At 35.8% G+C, this 24,657-nt stretch overlaps 1 protein-coding gene across 3 annotated transcripts in view; it reads left to right on the plus strand.

The window, feature by feature from the left end:
• Positions 1 to 24,657, plus strand: part of WDPCP (WD repeat containing planar cell polarity effector) — a 377,252-nt gene that overhangs the window by 134,328 nt on the left and 218,267 nt on the right. For all 3 annotated transcript variants that reach the window (XM_060604729.3, XM_060604709.3, XM_078444546.1), the window contains 3 exons: positions 6,651 to 7,260; positions 19,697 to 19,885; positions 23,142 to 23,265. In XM_060604729.3, coding sequence (XP_060460712.1) covers positions 6,651 to 7,260; positions 19,697 to 19,885; positions 23,142 to 23,265 — 923 coding nt within the window. The remainder of the gene's footprint in view (positions 1 to 6,650; positions 7,261 to 19,696; positions 19,886 to 23,141; positions 23,266 to 24,657) is intronic.

Below are 24,657 nucleotides of genomic sequence, written 5' to 3' on the forward strand. Positions count from 1 at the left end.
CATACAACACCCAGTGCTCATCCCAACAGGTGCCCTCCTCAATACCCATCACCCACCCTCCCCTTCCTCTCACCCCAATCAACCCTCAGTTTATCAGTTCCATAAAATTCAAACTAAAAAAGTAGCAACCTCATAGAAAGGAAATTTAGTCATTGCATCTGTTAAAAAATAGAATTTTTAGGGGTGCCTGGGTGGCTCAGTCAGTTAAGCGTTGACTTTGAGTCAGGTCATGATCTCACAGTTTGTGGGTTCACGCCCCGCATCCGGCTCTGTGCTGTCAGCTCAGAGCCTGCCTCGGACTCTGTGTCTCTCTCTGTCCTTATCCTGCTCCCACTCTCTCTCTCTCTCAAAAATAAATGAATAAACAGTAAAAAAAATAGAATTTTTAAAAAGCATTTCCCATCTAAGTTCAATCAGAAAATATAATAATAAGCTTTTAGTTGGAAAGTGGCAAGATCCTAGAGTCGTGGTTCCCAGCCTTGGCAACACATTACAATCACCTGCAGAGCTTTTACAGAGGAGCCCACCCAGACTAGTTATATCTGAACCTGCTGAGAGGGAGGAGGCACCAGTATTCTTTAACAGGTTCCCTAGGTGATTCTCATGTACATCCAAGTTAAGAGTCACTGCTTTACAGCAAACTAAAAAAAAAAAAAAAAACATCATTTTTGCATAACAGACCATGGAAAGGATAAAGCCCACATACTGAACCAAATGAGAGTTTTAACAGTAGATTCTAAGTAGAAAATTGGCTTACCAAGCAGCTAAAAAAAAAGAAAACAAAGGAAACATAGAACTAAGCTCTCTGTGACTGAATTATCTGTCTTTCGGAGGAGGAACATTTTTTAATTTATTTTATGGATATTAGAAAACTCCTGGTCTAATTTCACACTGCAGAGCTCTAAACAACAGCACATATCTTAATTAGAAGCAGAGAGCAGAGAGAGTTATGTAGTCTAGGAAAAAAAAATTTCTTTGAAAAATATACAATAGATAGTGCGCAAAGAAATTTTTATCAGTAAATTCATTTTAAAACAGCTTTTAATGGTGTGTGTGTGGATTATCATATATAACATGGTAATCATTTTTATTTAAATTCCACATACTCTTTATGTATTCCTTTTTAGAAAGTTATTATAGTCATCACAGAACTATTTAATTCATTCACTTTGTCAAAAATGTGATGACTACACAACTAATTCTTCCCTTACCTTTGTATTTGAGCAGGTATTTTAACTTTTCAGCTATATGGATTAGGTAATGCTTTCTGAGTATGATGGTAATTTCAAGCTGTATTACTCAGAAGGGGTCACTGAATTTGTTTACCAATTTAATCAAAACCACATAAGCATAGCTATTAAACCTTACAACTTGTAGTCAGGGATAGGGAAATATAACCTCACGAAGATAACCTTTTTCCCATAAAACTTAAAACTATTTTTGCAGTGATTAAGAGGAGCAGCAACTAATGAAAAAGTAAAAATGAGACGAACTTTCAATATGGCATAATTTGATTAAAAAAACATTCAGAAAGTGTTGTAAATGCATTCAACTGAAAAGCCAGAATATTTGAGAAACGTCTCTTCCAAAGAAATGTATGTACTGTGTTAGCTTTCAACTACATAACAAAGATTTTATATTCTAGGGATGGTAGCTTTTAAAAAAAAATCTCTTTATTATAAAAAAAAAACATGCATAAAGAAAACCACATGAACTAAATGTATAGTTTAATGAGCTATTACAAAGGAAATACCCCTGGAACCACACTCAAGTCAAGAAGTAGAACTTTGCCAGGTGCCCAGAAATACTATGAATGTACTATCATGATTTCAACCCTTCCTGTTCCCCAAAAGTAACCTCTGTCATGACTTTTAATCACTTTCTTATATACCCATATAGTTTTTATCACCCTAATGCATCTCTTAAAACTTTAGTATTATCCATTTAAGACACTTCAGGGTGCCTCAGTCAGTTGAGCGTCTTTGGCTCAGGTCATTATCTCGCCATTTGTGAGTTCAAGCCCTGCATTGGGCTCGCTGCTGTCAGCACAGAGCCTGCTTTGGATCCTCTATCCCCCTCTCTCTCTGCCCCTCCCCCCTTCAAAAATAAATACACATAATTTTTTTTTTAAAAAACCACTTTAATGTTTCTCTTTTAATATACAAATCCCCCTCTCCATTGCTTTCTTTTCCTTAAAATTTATCTTTTGAAACTGCAGTGTCTCATAGTGTGGATTTTGTTGTTTGCATAATCATGTGGTTCAACATGTTTCTCTGTCTTTTGAAAATTCTGCAAGTTAGTGTTGGCAAGACTGTGGGGCGGTGTGTTCTTTTCATCAGAAGGCACGTAACGTCAGGTTCTCTCTTGGTTGTCTCTCTTCTTTGATGTTAGCAGCTACTAATGCTCAGTGCCTAGATCCATTAATTCATTAGGTTGCAAATGATGATATTCTAATTACTAGTTTTTCATTTATTAATTGGGATACTTTTATAGATACTTCTACTCATTTCCTATTTGTTTTCCTAGTGGTTGAATTCATGTATTATAATCAGGATAAATGTCTGTTTCTTTTCTTTTGTTTACTAGTTTTCAAGATAATGAGTTGGTTCCTTATCACTCCCTGAAGATAACCAATTAGTTTTGTTTTTTAAGTAGCATTGATAATTTATGAATTTAAATATATTTGATTTGATGGGTTTTATAAATTGTAGTCGTTATCCTATTGAAAGCTCAAATTTGTCTCATATTTGGAGCCTCTACAAGTTGGTTCCTCTTTTTGTCATGACCCCAGTAGTCTTGGGTAGCTTCCCTGCTATTTGCTATGATAGTATGTTTCATGCTCATCTTAAACATTTCCTGCCTCAGATCTGGAATTAGCCATTTCTTTAATAAGCTCTGGTTTCTTTTCATGGAAAATGGTATTGTAAGCCCAAGTTTGGGAGCTAGGGATAAAGTGTTGTTATTGGATTGGGCATTATTTCTAGGTATCTTTAGTAGGATGAGCTACATATTTTATACATATATATATATATATATATATATATATATATATATATATATTCAGAGTGAGTTCACATTGTTACTTCTAACTCAAATTCAGGATACAGGGTTTTAAATTTAACCTCTTCTGTATTACATCTGTATCTCCTCTTTTTCATACAAAAATCCTAGTTTTCAGGGACATGGGAGATGAATTATAATATCTCACAATTACTTGCTTACTTTATGTCACAGTATACACTTAACAGTCTGAGAATAATCCTACTAATACTACCACTACTAATATAAATTACTGAGGATATTCAGAAACTTTTTGCCTATGTTTTTATCAATTTTTTCCTTTGCATTTAAAAAAAAATTTTTTTTTAACGTTTATTTATTTTTCAGACAGAGTTATTTATTTTTCAGACACAGCATGAACGGGGGAGGGGCAGAGAGAGAGGGAAACACAGAATCGGAAGGAGGCTCCAGGCTCTGAGCCATCAGCCCAGAGCCCGACGCGGGGCTCGAACCCGTGGACCGTGAGATCGTGACCTGAGCCGAAGTCGGCCGCTCAACCGACTGAGCCACCCGGGCGCCCCTCCTTTGCATTTTTAAATAGTTGTACTTTATTTACATTATTGGAGCATAAAGTCATTACATACAATGCTCTCTCGAATTCTCATCTAGTCATCCATAGGTTTTTGGTTTTGCTATTTAGTTGAACTGTTTCTTTCATGTAGGGATTTAGAGAGATTCAAAAACTATAGTGCCACCATCACCACTTTGCCAGAATCAGGGATGCTATACTCATGGTCATAATAAACACTTAGTTTTTTTTTAAGTAAGCTCTCCACCCAACATGAGGCTTGAGCTCATGGCCCTGAGATCAAGAGTCGAATCCTCTACCCACTAAGCCAGCCAGGTGTCCCGATAAACACTTAGTTTGAACCAGCCCTCTATAGCTAAACATGAAACATGACAATCTTGAGCCTATCTCCAGCTCACTATAATTGCTTTTCTGCTTTCTGTGCTTTCTTAATTTTAAAATATCTTCCGGAGAGGGCATCAGTTATATTAACTATTTAATGCTTTTCCTACTCTATACTGTTCCTTTTTTGATGACTTTTGGAACAGCTCTGTCTACCTTTTTCAAATTTAGCCTTTTTAAGAATAAAAATGAAATAATCTCAGTGTGCATTTTTCAACAAGTTTCAGCCTTAAAGCTGACTGATTCAAACTTGACTGAAACAATTCATTTTAGGAATGAAACTACCAGCTTGTTTATCCTTGAAATTAGAAATTCCAAGACCTTTAGGATTCTTCTTTACCTTTTCTGTTCTTTCTTGGCTTGAATTTTTAAACTCTTGTCATTTCTTTCTTTATTACACAGTTTTCTTTAAAAAACAAAAAGCAAATGGGGTGCCCAGGTGTCTAAGTTGGTTACGCGGCCAACTTCGTCTCAGGTCATGATCTCACAGTCCTGAGTTAGAGCCCCACACCGGGCTCTGTGCTGACAGCTCAGAGCCTGGAGCCTGTTTCGGATTTTGTGTCTCCCTCCCTCTCTCTGCCCCTCCTTCACTTGCGCGCATGCTCTCTCTCTCTCTCAAAAATAAATAAACATTAAAAAACAAACAAAACAGAAAGCAAACAACAAAAAAATAAAACATTGAATCATGGTCATCTATTCTTAGGTCTGCTATCACAGTCTTTCTTAACTGACCCATTGGAACATAGCATAATCTGTGGTTTAGCTAACACACTGCCTGTTTCTGTGCTTTTCTTCTTTGTACCTTCCTATTACTTTAGAATTAAAGCAGAGATCTTTTTCTAAAGATCTCCAGACTTTAAGCAGGCCACCACACACTATAAAAGTCTTTAAGGGTGCCTGAGTGGCTTAGTCGGTTGAGCATCCAACTTCGGCTCAGGTAATGATCTCACAGCTCATGAGTTTGAGCGCCATGTCAGGCTCTGTGCTGATAGCTCGGAGCCTGGAGCCTGCTTCAGATTCTGTGTCTCCTCTCTCTGCCCCTCCCCCGCTCATTCTCTGTCTCTGTCTCTCTCAACAATAAATAAACATTTAAAAAAATTTTTTTGGTGTTTGTTTTTTCATCCCTTAATTATCTACACTGTTCTTCTGCATCTCATTCTTTGCCTGCTCACTATGCCTTTGTTAAAACTTTTCACCGTGTCCTTTACCACAGCCATTCCCATTTGAATTCTACTGACTAGTTCCTGAAACCTCTGGCATGTATTTTTTAAGAATCTTTAAAGAGTTATTAGATTTCAGAATTCACCTAATCTGAGGAGTGCCTGAAGATAGGATTAAGACCAAGAACTCAATGTTGCTAAGACAGTAAATCTTAAAAGTACTTATCACAAGAAAAAAAGTTTATAACTGTGTATGATGATGGATGTTTATGAGACTTCCTATAATGATCATTTTCAATATATACAAACATTGAATCATTTTGTTGTACACCTGAAAGTAATATAATATATGTCAATTATACCTCAATAAAAAAAAAAAAGAAAGACCAAGAACTCAGTGAAAGAAGGGAATTCTTGATCATGAAGTTTGTAGAGGATAACATTGAACAAGCCTTATGGAAGATGATAGAAGACATCAAATTAATCTTGTTAGCTTACATGAGTCTCATCAGCCAGGGTCCTCTGTTTTTGGATTATTTTCTCTCCTTTGTGCTTTTTTCTTCAGAGCATTGTCATTAATGTTTCTCCCTTAACTATACACTGTACTTTTTCTTTATCTTAACATTATATCTTGACCTGATCATCTCCTGACTAAGTTCATTTGGGGAGGAAAAACCAGCTGCATAAATATGAGAGATGTCTTAGTATATGCAAGTTTGGATTAAAAAGTCTGTATTTTTTCTTGGTATTTTGCAATGACTACCTAATTGCATTTGGTGTTTTCAACTTCCTATTTGCAAATGATCTGCTAACAGAGCACCTTATAGCTAGAAAATGTGTTGACAAATTTTCCTTTCAGATAGCTCTTCAGTCAGTAGGGTATATTTTAATAACTTTATTTGATTTTTTTTAAAGTTTTTATTTATTTTGAGTGAGAGAGTGTGCGCACATGCAAGTGCGAGCAGGGGCAGAGAGAATCCTAAGCAGGCTCAGCACTGTCAACACAGAGCCTGATGTGGGGCTCGAACCCACAAACTATGAGATAATGACCTGAGCTGAAACCAAGAGCTGGACATTTAATTGACTGAGCCACCCAGGTGCTCCTAACAAAAAAGAAAAAAAGAAAAAGAAATAAACTCTTGGTGTTTAAAAGAAATAAATTGTTTTAAAACTTAAACTGATATTTTTAGATATTCTACTACCATACTATTTTAGTCAAAGCCCACCTTATTAGTTTTTATATATTGAACATTAAGTTATTTACAGACTTTCAAAAACAAAGTGTTAAAGTTAAAATGTTACAATTTCTGCAGCTGTGTTATATATGTGCTATATATATTTATGTGTTCTATGAGAGAGAGATGCACAAATATATATGCACATACATATTTAAATGTTGCTGATGTTTAAGGTGATAATTGATGGTCTTCAATGGGATGCTGGATTAATATGCAGTCGTATGTGTGACAGCTGAAGAAAAACCAAGGTCTGTGTGAACATACTTGATACTTTTCTCACAGGTTCTGAGCTGTGTCCGCACAGAATGGGATCCGCTGGATGTTCGCTTTGGCAATAAACAGCCTTATCAGGTGTTGACAGTGGAGCACTCCATCAGTGTAGACAAAGAGCCCATGGCTGACAGCTGCATCTATGAATGTGTTCGGAATAAAATCCAGTGTGTGTCAATAACCAGAATACCACTAAGATCGAAGGCCATTAGCTGCTGCAGGAATGTTACTGAAGACAAACTGATTCTGGGCTGTGAAGATTCTTCAGTAATTCTTTATGAAGCTCACCGTAGAGTAACTCTCTTAGCCCAGGCTAAACTTTTGCCTTCGTTAATAAGCTGCCACCCAAGTGGCGCCATTCTACTAGTTGGCAGCAACCAAGGGGAGCTGCAAATTTTTGATATGGCTCTATCCCCTATTAACATCCAGCTCTTGGCTGAAGACCGCTCACCCAGGGAGACTCTGCAGTTCAATAAATTCTTTGATATTTCCAGCAGTCTTGTTCAAATGCAGTGGATAGCTCCTCAGGTGGTTTCTCAGAAGCCTAAAAGTGGGGACATCTATGATCTCCTCTTCCTCAGGTTTGACAGAGGACCTTTGGGTGCACTTTTGTTTAAACTTGGTAAGTCAAGGAAGTTGGTGAGTAAGTAAAATGTTTATGATGATAACATTATGATTAAGAGAATAAAACCGTTCTAGAAATGTAGGTTTTCTGTGTCTTCCCGTAAATAGGCTTGCCTTTCAGACATTTCATGTAGCTGTGTTTTTTTTCCAAGTAATCTCTATGCTCAACGTGGGACTCAAACTCACAACCTTGAGATCAAGAGTCACATGCTCCACCAACTGAGCCAGCCAGGTGCCCTCATATGGTTTAAGAAAGCTTTGTGGATGATTTTCTAAGTGTTAGGGAACATTAGATAGTGAAGAATTTGGAAATTGCACTAATTGTCCATTGTGATGAATGAAAAGCTTAAACTTCCACATTTGATACTTTCCAAAATAAATACATATGTGAATATTTTAAAACTATTTACTATGCCCATTAAAAAATTTTGTGTTGAAGGAATGTGATAATTTTTCTATTAAAATGATTTGATTTGATTTGATTGATTTTATGTTTACTCATTTTTGAGAGAGACAGAGTGTGAGTAGGGGAGGGACACAGAGAGAGGGAGACAAGAAACTGAAGCAGGCTCCAGGCTCAGAGCTGTTGGCACAGAGCCCAATGCAGGGCTCGAACTCCCAAGCTGGGAGATCATGACCTAAGCTGTAGTCCAACGCTTAACCGACTGAGCCACCCAGGTGCCCCTATTAAAATTATTTGATATAATATGTATGTATTGCTTCTCAGATTGGAGTGTGTAAGGCTTAAAAAATAGATTTAGGTTTAAAAAATAGATTTTAATTAATGCATTTTATCGCAACTTGAAAACATAGAAAAGTCAATACATTTTTAAACTCTATGCGTGGTTTGGCTCTGTGATACAGAGTTAAGTTTTTATTTTTTAAAAAATATGTATTTATTTATTTTGAGAGAGAGAGAGGGAGACAGAGAATACCAAGCAGGCTCTGTGCTGACAGCAGCTGTTCATGAGATTGATGCGGTGCTCAATCTCATGAACATCAAGATCATGACCTGAGCTGAAATCAAGAGTCAGACGCTTAAGTGACTGAGCTAGCCAGGTGCTCCCAAAGTTAAGTTTTTAAAGATACTGTAGTGTTTGCTAAGTATATGTCAGTTTATTATTTTTTAATAGATCTACTTGCCTCTGAAATTGAACTGATGAAATAAATCTACTTAAAAATGACTTGATTAACCTGAAAGGTATAATTTGAGCTCTGTGTTCTTTCCACATAATAAAAATGCATCTAAATTTATATATAATGTTAATGTTGTCCAAGAAAAAATGTTTAGAATCTCATTTATTATAAAATAATCCAGTTCTTTGCCCAACTACATGTTTAACAGTTGTATGTCTCCATACACAACGCTCATTAAAGTGGATGTTAGATGTTTTGCATGTCTGTTAAAACACACACACACACACACATGCATGCACACACACACACACACACACACACACACACACACACTCTCTAAATTACCCAGTTACCTGTCAAACAGAAGGCTGTCTGCCCACATATACCTAGCTTTTCTTCAGCCCTCCCTTGTGGGCCTACTCACAACAGCTTTGCAAAAAGCACAGCTTTCTCTTCCTATCTCTAGCACATTTGCCTTCTTACTAAAGTAAACAGGCTCTCAGTGTAGGGATTTAGAGGGCTTCCTGCTAATTGCCAGCTTGTAAACTTAATTGGACTGTCTCCCTGGGCACTGTTCCTAAATCAATTAGGCAATGAGTTGGCTGTCACATCTTTTTCCCAAGAAGGTCTCTTGGAAGAGAATTATCCAATAGAAGTCAAGCATTCAAATGAAAAGGTGATAACTTCTGCAACTGACATTTATCATTAAAATTTTATTTTCAATATGACTCTTAAGTTTTATGGGATAGGGAAATTTTGCAGACTTACAGACTCTTTAAAAGATCTAGATATGGAGTTTCCCAGAATTTTAAAAAACACATTATAAGATTAATATTTATTACAGATTATTAATTTTTCTAGGAAGAGTAGATTCCTTGAAACAGTAGATTCCAACTAACAGATCTTTTTTTTTTTTTTTTTTTAAAGAAAACCCTGTTTAAAGAACAGATTTTTCTTAGGTTCTGCTACTAAATACATCCAAAAATTTTAATATACTTCTTGAATTAACACAGTGCTGATTCTGGGCATCCATGTGGAATTTTCATGTATAATTCAAGTTACTGCATATATAAACAGGTAGTTGCATGTGCAGTTTCCCCACTAGGGAGCATTTACGAGATTTTTTCATAAGCTTGTTATGCAAGCCTTTGGAAAATTTGACATGCAAGGTGTAGCTTACAATTTAAGAAGCTGACATAGATCATAGTTTAAAATAGAATGCTGTCATATGTAAACGTGGCAGTGGCTGGTGCCAATATGCTAAGATTTTTGGAGTTTGACTTTTAGAATAGGTCAGTGTAATCTTGAAGGAAAACTTTGTTCCAAGACTAGAGCTTCCATTCTAAATCCTTATAATCATCATGCAAATGTGTTGGGGATTAAAAGGCCATCACTACTGTTAGAAGAATTTGAAGGGCATGCCTTCCTCAGGAGGGAGCTAGAAGTATCATCCTCCCACGTGGAAGCCAAGAAGTACTGTCTCATGTAAAGCAAAATATAATCAGATTTCTTTGCTTGGCAGTCATTGTCCCGTATTTCCACATATGTAGACTGAGATTAATTTTTAAAAGACAAGTCCCTAATTATATTACAGAGATATTAAAGCTTTTCCATTCTCATCAGTACCTTTTTCAACTTCCACTGCTCTCTTTAAACTCACATGATCATCTATCTCTCTGCCCTCTGAAGAGAGAATCTTCCCTTTTAATTGATACTTCATTAAGTTTATCTGCTTCTTACCACCTACCCACCCAACCTAACCAACCCCTTATCTACATGAACATAAATCTTTCCTTCTCAATTCAATGGAAAAGGAGACCTTCCTCTTGTCCAAGACTAGTTCCACCACCACTTCCACTCTGGATCCCACTACATTCCTTTTGATACCTTTACTTTGTCAGCCTTCCCACTCCCCCCAAAAATCTTACTATACCCCAAGACACAGGCCCAAGCCACACCATAAAACAAACAAACAACAGACAAACATCTCTTCCTTAACATTGTTTCTCTTCCGTTATTAGTCAGATGATCACCTTCTTTCATAGTCAGATGCACCAAAATAATAGTGAACATTGACTTTTTCTGCTTCTTCACTCCCCATTCACTCCTCACAGTACCAAGTTCTGGCTTGGGTCTTTAGTTTTCTGGAACTGCTCTTGCAAAGGTCACCAGGGACTTCCTACTTGATACATACATTTCTGTTATGTTACTTGATGACTTTTCAGCACTTAATGGTTGCTTACCACTTCTGTCACAGAATTCTCATTGTACTTGCCTTCCATGACCCCAGATAACACCTTTTCATCATGTTTGTGTTCTCCTTCTGCCTATTCATGAATATGTTGAGGCTCCGTAAGGTTCCATTTTTAGCTCTCCTCCTGTTTTATGTAGATTGAGAGTTTATTTCTTTCTCCCCAAACCTGTTTCTTCTATATTCTTCATTTTGGTGGATGGTACTATTATTCAGATGGAATCCCAAGTCAGAAATCATCCTAGAATCTTCCCTCACCCCTAATGCCATATGCAATCAGTGGCCAAGTCCCATCAATTCTACCTTCTAAATACTGTCAAAAACATCTCTGTACAGCCTTGCTCTCATGACCTTAACCTGGACCTTCCCTGTTTTCAAGCAGCGATCAAGTAGTAGCTCTCTGTAATCTTCTGCCTTCCAATCTTCTCATAATCCCCTGAACTGCCACCAGAGTAATCTAACTGCAGATTTGGTCAGGATTCTCTAGCTTGAAATCCTTCAGGGATTGATAAGCCCTTGTCTGCCTCTCAGGCTTCATCTCCCCAGCTGTTTTTGCACTACTGTACCTCCCCATTTGGGGCATGTGCTCTCTCTCACATTCCCTCCTTCCTGTGGTGATTTTGATAGTATTCCATCTACCTGGAGTGCCCTTGCAATACTCTCCCAGAGCCTGCAAAGTTAAAAGGTTAAATATTCAAGTGATAATATTAGGCAAGAAATAGTTAAAGCTAACATCTGCCCTCTCATAGGATTTTGAAAATCAAAGGCAATGTGTGTGTGCGCGTGTGCGTGTGGGTGTATCATTCTGTCTAGAAAATTAGTAGGATGATTTTTCTCTTAGTATTTTTATAAGAAATAGGTTTTCTTCAAAAGTTCTGTTTTGATTACTTTTTTAGTATTGTAAATAAGATACCTTTTATTATTTAGGGCATTTTTAGGAGGTTTTTCTGTTATTTGTGACTGAAATAAATTTAAAACAACAGTCAATATTTCCAATTGTGATTACAGATTTTCTTTATTTTTTTTTAATATTATTTATTTTTGAGAGAGCACAAGCAGGGGAGGGGCAGAAAGAGAAGGGGACAGAGGATCTGAATCAGGCTTTGCACTGACAGCAGCGAATCCAATGTGGGGCTTGAACTCATGAACTGTGAGATCATGACCTGAGCCGAAGTCAGACACTCAACCGACTGAGCCACCCAGGTGCCCTACAGAGTTTTCTTTAATCACAAAAGATAGCTATTAAATCCTGAAACAATATTTTTATGTACCTAGTTTCATCTGAGAGTCCAGGTTCTAGAAGTTACTAAAACTCCAGGCAAATAAGGCCATTGGCTTAAAAATAAAATGTAAAATGATTTTATCGCAGAACACCTATTAGCCCCTGAAGGAGAAGTTAGAATTGTCATCTAGAAGGGGATCAAAAAAGGCTTTAATCTGAATATTTAGCTCATATACATATTTATACGTATATATGCCATAATATAGGCATAATCACTATATTATTTATTTATTTATTTATTTATTTAAATCCAAGTTAGTTAACATATCGTGTAATAATGATTTTAGGAGTAGAATTTAGTGATTCATCACTTACATATAACACCCAATGCTCATCCCAACAAGTGCCGTCCTTGATGCCCACCACCCATTTAGCCCATACCCCTACCAGCACCCCTCAGTTTGTTCCAAAAGAGTTACTTTTAGTGAGCTTTTAAAATACTAAACTTTACCCAGGTGGTAATTGTGGGTAATTTATTGCTGGAAAGAAATGTCGGATAATTTCTTAGATGCCTAGTAATCTTAAACTTGGATCTCAAATCATTTGAAATAGACTGTTATTCCAGACAGCATTCTGCTAAACTAGAGTGATGATGGATTTTTAAATCAAGTTTATTGGAGTATAATTTACATAAAATAAAGTGTACCCATTCCAAATGTGCAGTTTAATGAGTTTTGACAAATGTATGTATCCTCATGATTACCACCACAATCAAAACAGAATATTTCCATCACCAAAAAATTCTCTCAAACCTCTTTGCAGTCTATTTCCCTGAAGGCCAAAAGAGCACTGACCTGCTTTCTCTCATTACTGATTAGATTTGCTTTTTCTAAATTTCATAGAAAAGGACTCATAAAATAGGTACTTTTTTAGTGTTTTTCTACATGAAAACATTTATCTGTTTATCTGTGAGATAAACAGCATTTATCTGTGAGAATCTTCCATATCGGTATGTACATCTTCAAATTTTCCTTTACATTAGTGAGTAGTATCCCATTATGTAGATAAACCACAATTTGTATATTGCTCCATCTCTTGATGGACATCTGGATTGTTTCCAGATTTAAGCTAATATCACTAAAAATACTATGTATTTTCATGTACAAGTCTTTATATTGACATATATGTATATATTTTGTTTAATGCTTATTTATTTTTGAGAGAGAGAGAGACAGAGTGTGAACAGGGGAGGAGCAGAGAGAGAGGGAGACACAGAATCTGAAGCAGGCTCCAGGCTCTGAGCCGTCAGCACAGAGCCCGACGCGGGGCTCGAACTCACAAACTGCGAGATCACCTCCTGAGCCACAGTCAGACACTTCACTGACTGAGCCACCCAGGCGCCCCTATATTGACATATATTCTAATTTCTCTTGGGAAAAATCTAGGAGTAGAATGCCTAGGCCATAGGCTCAGGATATGTTTAACTGAAGAAGAAACTATTTTGAAGTTCTGGTTGCTCTATATTCTACCGCTTAGCCTTAATGGTCTTTTTAATTTTGGCCATTCTAATGGGTGTGTAATGGTGTTAATTTTCATTTCCGTGATGACTATTGGAGCTTAGTATCTTTTTATGTGCTTATTTGCCATATATCTTCTCTGATAAAGTATATCTTCAAATCTTTTGCCCAAATTTAATTGGATTGTTTATTATTGAGTTGTAAGAGTTTTTATATATTCTGAATAAAAATCTTTTGTGAGACACTAGTATTATGAATGTTTTCTTCCAGCTCATAGTTTTACCTTTTCATTTATTTAACAACGTGTTTCGGGTAGCAGAAGTTTTTAATTTTAATGAAATTCAGTTCTTAAATTATTTTATGACTTGTGTTTTTTATGTACCATCTTAAGAAGTGTTTGTCTAACCCTGTTTCCTCCTAGACATTTTAGCTCTTACAATTAGGTTTATGGTCTGTTCCAAGTTAAAATTTTGCATATACTATGAGGCATAGATTAAAATTAATTAGAAAAAATTAACGTTTTTTCATTCTTGAGAGACAGAGCATGAGTGGGGGAGGGGCAGAGAGAAAGAGGGAGACATAGAATCCAAGCAGGCTCCAGGCTCTGAGCTGTCAGCACAGAGCCTGATGCGGGGCTCGAACCACGAATTGTGAGATCATGACCTGAGCTGAAGTCGGACGCTTAACCACCTGAGCCACTCAGGCGCCCCTAATTTTTAAAACAATTTTAGCCAACCAGGGGCCCCTGAAATTAGTTTTTAAATATAAATATTCATTTGTCCCAGAACCAATTGTTGGAAAGACTGTCCTTTCTCCATTGAACTGCCTTGACCATATATGTATGTGTTTATGAATAGATTCTATTCTCTTCCACTGATCTGTATGTCTATATGGGAGTACCACACTGTCTTAATTACTGTGGTTTTATAGTAAGTCATAAAATCAATTACTGTTAGTTCTCCAACTTTGTTCTTTTTCCAAATTGTTTTTGGCTACTCTAGATCCTTTGATTTCTATATAAATTTTAAAACAAACTTGTCAGTTTTACAAAAGTACTTGAGATTTTGATTGGGATTATGTTGAATCTGTAGTTCAATTTGAGGTGGAATGACAGTTTAACAATATTGAGTCTCTCAATCTTTGAACACAATATCTCTCTCCATTTATTCAAATCTTTTAAAACTTCTCTCAGCAGTGATTTTTGGGCACCTGGGTGTCTCAGTTGGTTAAGCATCTGACTTTTGATTTTGGCTCAGGTCATGATCTTGCAGTTCCTGGTATCAAGCCCCAACTCGGGCTCTGCGCTCAATGCAGAGCCTGCTTGGGATTCTCTCTCTCTCCCTCTCTCTCTGTCCCTCTCCTACTTGCATTTTCTCTCTCTCCCTCCACCTCTAAATAAATAAATAAATAAATAAAGTTTATTAAAAAATTAAAAACAATAAAATTTCTCTCAGCAGTGTTTTTTAATTTTAAGTGTAAAGATCTTATGCATACTTTGTTCATATTTTTGGGTGCTACTGCAAATAGTATTTTTAATTACAATTTTAATTGTTCATTGGGATTATATGGAAATAAAATTTTAAAATCTTGACCATGTACCCTGTTAAACTCATTTCCAGTTGTAATAATGTTTTTGTAGATTCTTTAGGACTTTCTGAGATGACTATGACAATGGCATTTAAAAACAGTTTTACATATTCTTATTCAGCCTGTATGCCTTTTATTTTGGTTCCTTATTACATCAGCTGGAATCTCCAGTACAGTATTAAGTGAGGTGGCAAGGGAGGACAGCCTTGCTTTGTTTCAGATCTTAGATGGAAAGCATTTAGTCTTTTCACTATTAGTATTAATGTTATTACGTTGAGGAAGTCCCCTTCCTTCCATTCCTAATTGGCTAAGATATATTATCTTGAGTAGATATTGAATTTTTTCAAGTTTTTTTTTTTTTTTTTTGCATCTGTTGAAATTATTATGTTTTTTCTGGTCATATGGTGAATTATATTGATTAGTTTCCAGATGTTTTAGCAGCTTGCATTTGTGGGATAAATCTCTCTTGTTCATGATCTATGATCTTTTTAATATATTGCTAGACTTGCTAATACTTTGTTAGGGATTTTTGTATCTGTTTATGGGAGATATTGGTCTGTAGTTTTCTGTCTTTTCCTGTACTGTCTCTGTCATTTTTTACATCAGTGTAATTAATGCTAACATGATGAAATAAGTTGTCAAGTGCTCCCTCTTCTTGTATATTGAGTTGTGTAGAGTTAATATTATTTCTTCTTCTGATATTTGGGAGAATTCACCAATGAAGGCATCTGGACATGAAGGGTGTGTGTGTGTGTGTGCGCGCGCGTGTGTGTGTGTGTACATGCATGTATGTACATGTGTGTTGAAAGATTCTTTAACTATGAATTCAAGTTTAAATAATATAGAGTCATTCAAGTTATCTATTCCTTCTTGCAAGAGCTTTGATAGTTTGAGTCCTTCAAGGTATCCATCTCATTTACGTTATGTTTATTTGTATAAAGTTATTCATATTACTATTTTTTAATGTGTGTAGTTCTGTAGTCTTTCTTTCTTTTTTTTATGAATTTAGGCCAAGATTGGTCAGTTTTACTGATCATTTCAAAGAACTAGCTGTTGATTTCATTGGTTTTCTCTATTCTTTATTTACTAGTTCTTATTTTTATCATTTCCATCCTTCTATTTACTTTAGGTGTAATTTACTCTACTTTCCCTAGGTTCTTAATGTGGGAAGCTGGGATTGTTGATTTTAGACCTTCCTTCTTTTCTAATTAAAACACTTAAAGCTAGAAATTTCCCTCTAAGTACTGCTATAGCTACATCTCACAAGTTTTGATGTTATATTTTTATCTTATTTATTTATATTTTCCTTTCTAAATCTCAGAGAGGGAGAGAGAGAGAGAATCCCAAACAGGCTTCCCACTGTCAGTGCAGAGCCTGATGCAGGGATTAAACTCATGAATCATAAAATCATGACCTGAACTGATGTCAGATGCTTAATCAACTGAGCCGCCCAGGCACTCCTTTTTGTTTTTATTCATTTCAAAATATTTCCTAATTTACTTTGTGGTTTCTTCTTTAAGTCATAGTTTATTTAAAAGAATGTTGATTAATTTCTAAATAGTTGGAGATTTTCCAGGTATCTTTCTGGATTGATATCCAATTTAATTCTGTTGTGGTCAGAAGAACCTACTCTGTATGATTTCAAAACAGTTAAATTTATTGAGGTTTGTTTTAGCCCCCTGAATATGATCCATCTTGGTTGATATTCTATTTACATTTAAAAAGAATGTATTTTGCTGTTAAGTGAAGTGTTTTATAAATGTCAGGTCAAATTCACTGATAATGTTTTTCAAGTATTTTCTATTTTTGCTGATTTTGTTTATGTGTTCTCTCAACTAGTGAGTGAGGAAATTCCAATTATAATTGTGGCTTTCACTTTTTCTCCTTTTAGTTCTATCAATTTTTGCTATATTATTTCAGAACTCTGTTATTAGTAATATTTAAGATTGTTATGGTTCTTCATTAATTTTCAACTCTTTATTATGAAGGTACAGAATTTTAGTTTAATTCATTTTTATCTAAGCATTTTTAAAAGTCTTGCTGTTGTCTTCTGGCTTGCATAATTTCAGAAACAAAGTTTGCAGTTTTTCATATCTTTGTGCCTGTGTCTTTTTTCTTTGGCTACTTTTTAAGATTTTCCCTTCATCCTCTTTTGAACATGATTATGATTATGGTTAATGTTTTTTTCTCAGCAAATAAGTTTCTTCTCTTTCTAGAGGTATTGCTTAGGGTACGAGCAGAATCAACAGATTTCAGATATTTTTGGTTTCCTATAAAGTTCCTACACATTGATATCTACTGCCAAGGAACCACCCTGATTTATGAGAGTTTACAGTGCTTGACTGCAAGCTTGTGAAGGCTTTTGGATAGTACCATTCATGATTCTACCAACACAGAAAGAATAGTGAGGTTTTATTGCTTGGTATGGTTAGGGCAATTCCCCAGATTCCCTATCAAGTTGAGTCCTGTTACATATAGCACAAATTCTTATTTTGATGTGACTTGAAGTTAGTATGAAGAATTTTGGCATCTTTTGCATGAACTAATGTATTTTTTAAAATCCTAAAACCTGTAACTATTCCAGTTAAATGATGTTGATGATGATAGTAATAAAAAGAAGAATTGCAGTAATATTTTATATACTTTACAGCTTATAAATAATTTTACATACATTTTCTCATTTGGTTTTATGATTATTTGTACTGAGAAATTTTTATGGACTCACTCAAATCAATAAACATTGCTACTTTTGAAGAAAAAGTATTTTATAGCCAACCATTTTTAAAAGATTAAAAAAAAAAAACCCCACCCTGCTTAAAAGCCCTAATACTTACTGTCATTTAATTACACAGAAATTGTTAGTTTCAAATGAAATCAAGGATGTATAAAAGATGATAAAATTAGAATAGAATGCCCCATCTTTGTTTTGTGGTCTTGCTTCTCTTACATTAGAAGTGGATTTTCTTTGGGGCGCCTGGGTGGCTCATTCGGTTACACGTCTGACTTTGGCTCAGGTCATGATCTCACAGTTCGTGAGTTCAAGCCTCACGTTGGACCCTGTGCTGACAGCTCAGAGCCTAGAGCCTGCTTCAGATTCTGTGTCTTCCTCTCTCAGCCCCTCCCCTGCTCACACTTTGTTTCTCTCTCTCAAAAATAAATAAGCATTAAAAAAATTTTTTAATAAAAAAAATGGATTTCTTTCATTTTTTTATTTAAAATTTTTTTTAAATGTTTATTTAAAAAAAAATCTTAATGTTTATTTATATTTGATACAGAGAGAGACAGAACATGAACGGGAGAGGGTCAGAGAGAGAGGGAGACACAGAATCTGAAGCAGGCTCCAGGCTCTGTGCTGTCAGCACAGAGCCCAACGCGGGGCTCCAACTCACAGACCGTGAGATCATGACCTGAGCCGAAGTTGGACGCTCAACCGACTGAGCCACCCAGGAGTCCCGATTTCTTTCATTTTAAAAGGATAAACTAATGTACTTATATTGTGCCAAGATATTTTATAGTAAATATTAGCTGTGAAGGGCATCACTAGCAAGATTAACACTGATCATTTCTTCAGTAGAAAAGAATAGTCTTTACTTTTTAAAATTTTTTTAAAGTTTTTATTTATTTATTTTGAGAGAGACAGAGACAGCATGAGTGAGGGAAGGGCAGCTAGAGGAGAGAGAGAATCCCAAGTAGGCTCTGCACTGCCAGCAGAGAGCCTGACGCGGGGCTCAAATCCATGAAGCCGTGAGATCATGACCTGAGCTGAAACCAAGAGTTGGACGCTTAACCAACTGAGCCACCCAGGTGCCCCAAAAAGAATAGTCTTTAAATGCCAATTTAAAATAAATTCATATGTGGTATCTATGAAAAAACTATCAATTGAGAGCACCCATTAATAAAAACAGACTTCAAAGCATATATATAGTCATATTTGTCATGGCTATTTGTACTTATCCCCACCCACACCAAAGTATGTGGGGCTGAAGAGTAAAAGCAACTTAGAACCAATAGAGCTAGTCAATAAGAATTGTGTTCACATCAAAACCCTGTCTTTAAGGGGCGCCTGGGTGGCGCAGTCGGCTAAGCGTCCGACTTCAGCCAGGTCACGATCTCGCGGTCCGTGAGTTCGAGCCCCGCGTCAGGCTCTGGGCTGATGGCTCAGAGCCTGGAGCCTGTTTCCGATTCTGTGTCTCCCTCTCTCTCTGCCCCTCCCCCGTTCATGCTCTGTCTCTCTCTGTGCCAAAAATAAATAAAAAACGTTGAAAAAAAAAATTAAAAAAAAAAAAAAAAAACCCTGTCTTTAAATGTATATAACAGAGGCCTAAACAACTGGTGCGAAAAATAGGGTTAGCTATTGTGGTCTACCTAAAAGTGAATAAACAAGAGAAGAATCTTTAGGTAGACCGCAAAAGCTAACCCTCTTTTCCCCATCTGTTGTTTAGGCCTCTGCTGTATATGTTTAAAGACAGGCTTTTGATGTGAACGTAGTTTGATTATGTGGAGTATAAATTAATTAATACATGCTGAATGACAGGCATAAGATAGATGGAGTTGGTAGCTGGTAGCCACAAAATCATATTATTCTTGCCCCCCTAGATCCCACATTTCTAGCACTTATGCAGGAAATGATTATTTTTCCTTTATGGAAATGTTAACTCTGTATTTGTTAATCTACTTGTTATTTTCAAAAGAATCACTTGGTTTTACTTTTTTGTGACAGGTATCTTCACACGAGGACAGCTGGGCCTGATAGACATCATATTCCAATACATTCACTGTGATGAGATATATGAGGCGATAAATATCCTGAGCAGTATGAACTGGGACACTCTGGGCCACCAGTGCTTTATCAGCATGAGTGCCATTGTAAACCATCTTCTTAGACAAAAGCTCACTCCAGAGAGAGAAGGTCAGACATGGAATATATTTCATAAATGGATTTTGTATATATATGAAGTACATTTTATTGAGTCCACTATGTTTTGAGGATTTTTTTGAATTGTATTATCAGAGATTAAAAGACAAATGTTAATGCCCTATTAAAACTGACAAGATCAGATATCAAATAATTATCCATATGGTACTTAGCGTGTAGTATTTGTCAACATAAAGAACAACTTTTTTTGTGTATACCTGTGTTGGAACTCACAATGCAGTCATTGTACATTTCAGTCTAAGTTCATGTGTGTAATATGCTCAGATCTTAAACTTTAATTGAGAATTCCATGTACTCTGTAGGGGCTGGTAGACAGAGGGCCCCAAATAAAGGTCCTTATTCTTCCTTCATTTTAGACATCAGTATTTTTTTCTCATACTCCAAGTCTTTTGTCTAGATGGTAGTCCTTACCACTGATTTGTGTGTGTGCTGTGTGTGTGTGTGTGTGTGTGTGTGTGTGTGAGAGAGAGAGAGAGAGAGAGACAGAGAGAGACAGAGAGAGACAGAGACAGAGAGAGAGAGAGAGAATGAGAATTGTGGCCCAGGCTGCCACTCCTTGTTTTCATTTTAACTGGTAGTTCCGATACCTCTCTGCCTACTTGGATTCCTCTGTTTTCCTTCAGTAAGTAATTATGCCCATAGGATCTCAGATAAGACATTGTTTTTTAAGTGAGCTCTGTGCACAGCATGGAGCTTGAACTCACCACCCCAAGATCAAGACTTGCCTGCTCTACTGACTTGAGCCATCCAGGCGCCCCTCAGATAAGACACTTTTTTAAAAAAGAGAAAAATAATGTGTACATACAGTAATGAAATTCATTTTTGTATTTTCCAATTATTCAGTGTATGCTATTTTTATTATGAGTTATTAATATAAAATGCACCTAAACATTCTTGCACTTGTGTCTTTATTTCAAATCTTTGCAAGAAGCTTTGACATTAATGATGGGAAGTCCTGGACAATGAAAAATGTCCCTAGGTAATTTACAAGGTAGAGAAAGCAGGAAATATGTCAAAAGGTCTTCACTGGAGAGCTTTTTCCCTACTATTTTCTTTGAATGTTTATAGATTTTCTTCTTCCATTTCACTATGTTTCCAAAGTAACCAAATTGTGTAGATAAAATTCTGTACCTAACCTTCATTTTAGTAATTTTAAAGAACAGGTTCCTTCAGGAAGTTCACATCATGGGACTTGGCGCAACTCTTAGGAGGCCCACAATAAATATTTATTTAATGTTAATTGAATGTGCTCTTTGGAGGTAGTCCAACCCATCTCTGGAGGGTCCAGTATTTCTACAGTGAGAAAATGCCTAGCACAATGCTTGGCCTACCATAGGTATTTAATGACTATTAGTTAAAAATAAAAAGAAGAGTATAACTTTAAAATGTTAGGTTACTAGATATTACTGTAATATTTCTGCCTACAGAGTTATCTCAAGTACTTATTTCTTAGTATTGGTACACTCTCAGAGATTAGGTACATAGTAGGGGGTTAAAAAGCAGAATATGTAAGGAAAGCCTGTTATAGTATACACAATATGTGTAAGAGATGCTAAATTTACAGTTGAAGAATTGTAGAGAAGATAAAATATTGACTGTCAACGACGCTGAGAAATTGCTAGCACCTTGGTGAATTTGTGTTGTAAGATTCCTGTGTTGTAAGAAAGGTTATTAGGGAATTCACAAATGGGCATTATCAGATTCTTGCTTTAATAAAGGATATTTTCAAGGTACCGTGTTGGGAAGATAGGGAAATGAAAAGCTTGTATGATACTAGGCTATTAAAATAAAAGACTTGCATGATGCTGGATTATCAGAATATGCACATTTTAAGTAGGTATGTGCATTTCCCCCCAAGTAACTGCAAAATACATTTCTAAAACATTCAGAATTCTTCTCTGTTGAGATTTATTCTGTCCGAATCTAACAAATTTGACATGGTAATTTGTTTTCCTTTTATTAGTGGAACCCAGTGAGTTCTTTCATTTTTGCTGTGTTGTGGTTATCTTTGAGATCTTCATTTCTGCCTTAAACATCAAGCTGGGCTATCTAATGAATCTGTAACTGTGCTGGGAGTTATGAGTGTTCCATATAGGTTTGAACATTGCAGAAGTACGAAACATGCTGTCAAGAAAACAAGCAATGGCAAGAGGCTCTGGCTTGTTTTCACAATAGCATTGCTGTATTCAATTTTAATCTAAAATGACTGCTGCTTTGAAAGAAAATACCTCTGAAGTTCATCTTACTTTACTGTCTAGATTTGAGATTAAAAAAAAGAAATTACTAACAGCTTAGCCAAGTCCATAGCAATTACTCTGATGAGGTATTTAATACTTTCAAACCCAAATATACCTAAAACTAGAGTTTTGCTAAATAAGGAATTTTTTATTCACTCTAGCACTTAGTAGCATAAAAATCAATGGAGTTTTACTGTAAGCTGAAGTTCTCTCATACAGTGCTCACCATTATTGTAATTATATAACTTCCAGGTGTTTGGGGGAGAAAACACAACCCCTTGGTAAAATTATGAAGTAGGCAAAATGTGCCTTTTTCTCCCAGTCTCTAGCCCTCTGGTTTATCAAAACTTGCTCTCCAATCCTTTTTTCCTAGGAAGGTGTCAGTTGACCAAGAGCAGATTAGCATGACATCCCTCCCAGGGGTGTTAGCTTTCACACTTGGACAAAACCAACAATCTTGTTTATTAGAATGAGATTTAGGGAAGGTATGGGGACTTTCACTGTTTCTTTAAAATTGTCTTAGAAGGATGTTATTACTTCAGTAGGGCTGTATTTATTTTTAAATGTTTATTTAAAACATTCCTAATACTTCTTTCAATCCCCAATGCAAAAAGGTTAGTTTTCTCCTTTTAGGTAAAGAGTAAATGTTCAGCACACTGTGAGTTGATTCTACTGGAAATACTAGTTCAAACTGTGTTACTTTGATGAGTCACTGTTTTAATTACCCATTTGTGGTGAGAGGTTGGTTCATTATGGATTTCTTCAGTTTTGACAGCTTTTTGTTGCTCAGAGTCATTGTCAGCTTTGCCTCAAGTGAAAGTTTATACACAGGTTTGTTTTTGTACCAGCTGTCATATTTTAATTTCATCTTTCCTGCAACAAGCTCACATTTCATCCAAGTTTGCAAAACCTGACTGACTGCAAACATGAGTATTCTGTTGTAATTGAAGGAGTTTCACTTGTTTCAGTGCTGCTATGTTTGAATTCCACAGCACAGCTTGAGGCAAGCCTTGGAACCTTCTATGCTCCAACAAGACCACTTCTGGATACAACTATATTGGAATACAGAGATGAAATCAACAAATATGCAAGAAGATTCTTCCATCACTTGCTCAGGTGAACAATATCTTGGGATTGATTAATGTCAGACTACCTATTTAAGGAACCATCTTCTTTAATTAGAATATTCCATAATGTGGCTGTTTTCTAATAGTCCATTTCCTAAGAGAAAAAACAGATCTTCTCTTGATACTCTTTAATATGTTCTTGTTTTCCTTTTAATGAATATATTTGAATATTGTTTAGGGCTTTTACACATCATCAGAATGCTTGAATATAACTTCCCCTTTAATATGAAAGCAAACAATACTAACTATGTAAAGTCAATTTTATTTGTAAAGTCAATTTTATTTATTTTATTTTTATTTTTATTTTTTTGAGAGAGAGGGGGAGGGAGAGGGAGAGAGAGCAACTCACAACTGTGAGATCATGACCTGAGCCAAAATCAAGAGTTGGATGCTTAACTGACTGAGCCACCCAGGTGCCCTAGTAATGTTCCATTTTTTTAAGATGAGAGGGATATGCATCAGGGTCCATCAAAAACTATTATTCTTTTAATTAAATATATGTGTTGTATACTTTTATATATCATGTATTTTATAACAGGAAGTAAGAGAATTATCAACTTCATGTACCAAAGGTAAGTATTACATCGAGTTGAATTTTGAGTTTTAATTTCATTTATAATGTGTCATAGTTCTTTTTAACTCTTTCAAACAATTTCATGTATTATCTCTCCTTTTTTCTCAGAACATACCCTGTAAGAGGGTATCATTATTTGACAAATAAATAAACTATTAAGTGGTACTTTGGTCTCTACCTAACAGTGAAGCCTTTGGAAAACAGTCTTAAAAGTTGAGAAATGTTGATATATTGCATGAATTATGATCTGTAATTGAATCTTGCCTTTTTACCTGAATGATTTTAGCATATTTCAAGAGACTCTTCATCCTGAATGAAGCTGTTTTCTATGTGTGAACAAATGCCAAAAATACTAGGGCGGATGTCACATTTATTTGGACTTCTTTGCTTTGTTCTATATTTTGTTTCCCTTGTTTCTGAATTTACCTCCTGCCTAAACAGCCCAAAAAAAGGTTATTCCTAGAATTAAATGTTTTTCCTTGGGGTATATCAGGATTTTCTCATTTCCTTTTTTGCACGCTTTGCTACTATTTCAGTTATCATGAGTGTTTATTAGTTCTTTTGATAGTAGGCTATATATGACATTATGAAAAAAGTGTACATTTAGAAGAAATTAAATGAAATAGTTTAAATTGGAATTATTCTTTTTTTAATCTGCTGTGAAGTTCTCCTGCTTAGAGGAAGAGGAACAGGCTAAATACTTTGTATTTGTGAAGTGCTAGAATTGCATTACTGCCTGTACCTTGTCTAGCCAGTATATTAATACTCTAAAAAGTGTTATTAGATAATGGAATAAGTTCTAAACAG

Source organism: Panthera onca, chromosome A3 (assembly GCF_046562875.1).
Source record: "Panthera onca isolate mPanOnc1 chromosome A3, mPanOnc1 haplotype 2, whole genome shotgun sequence".
Classification (NCBI taxonomy): Eukaryota; Metazoa; Chordata; class Mammalia; order Carnivora; family Felidae; genus Panthera; species Panthera onca.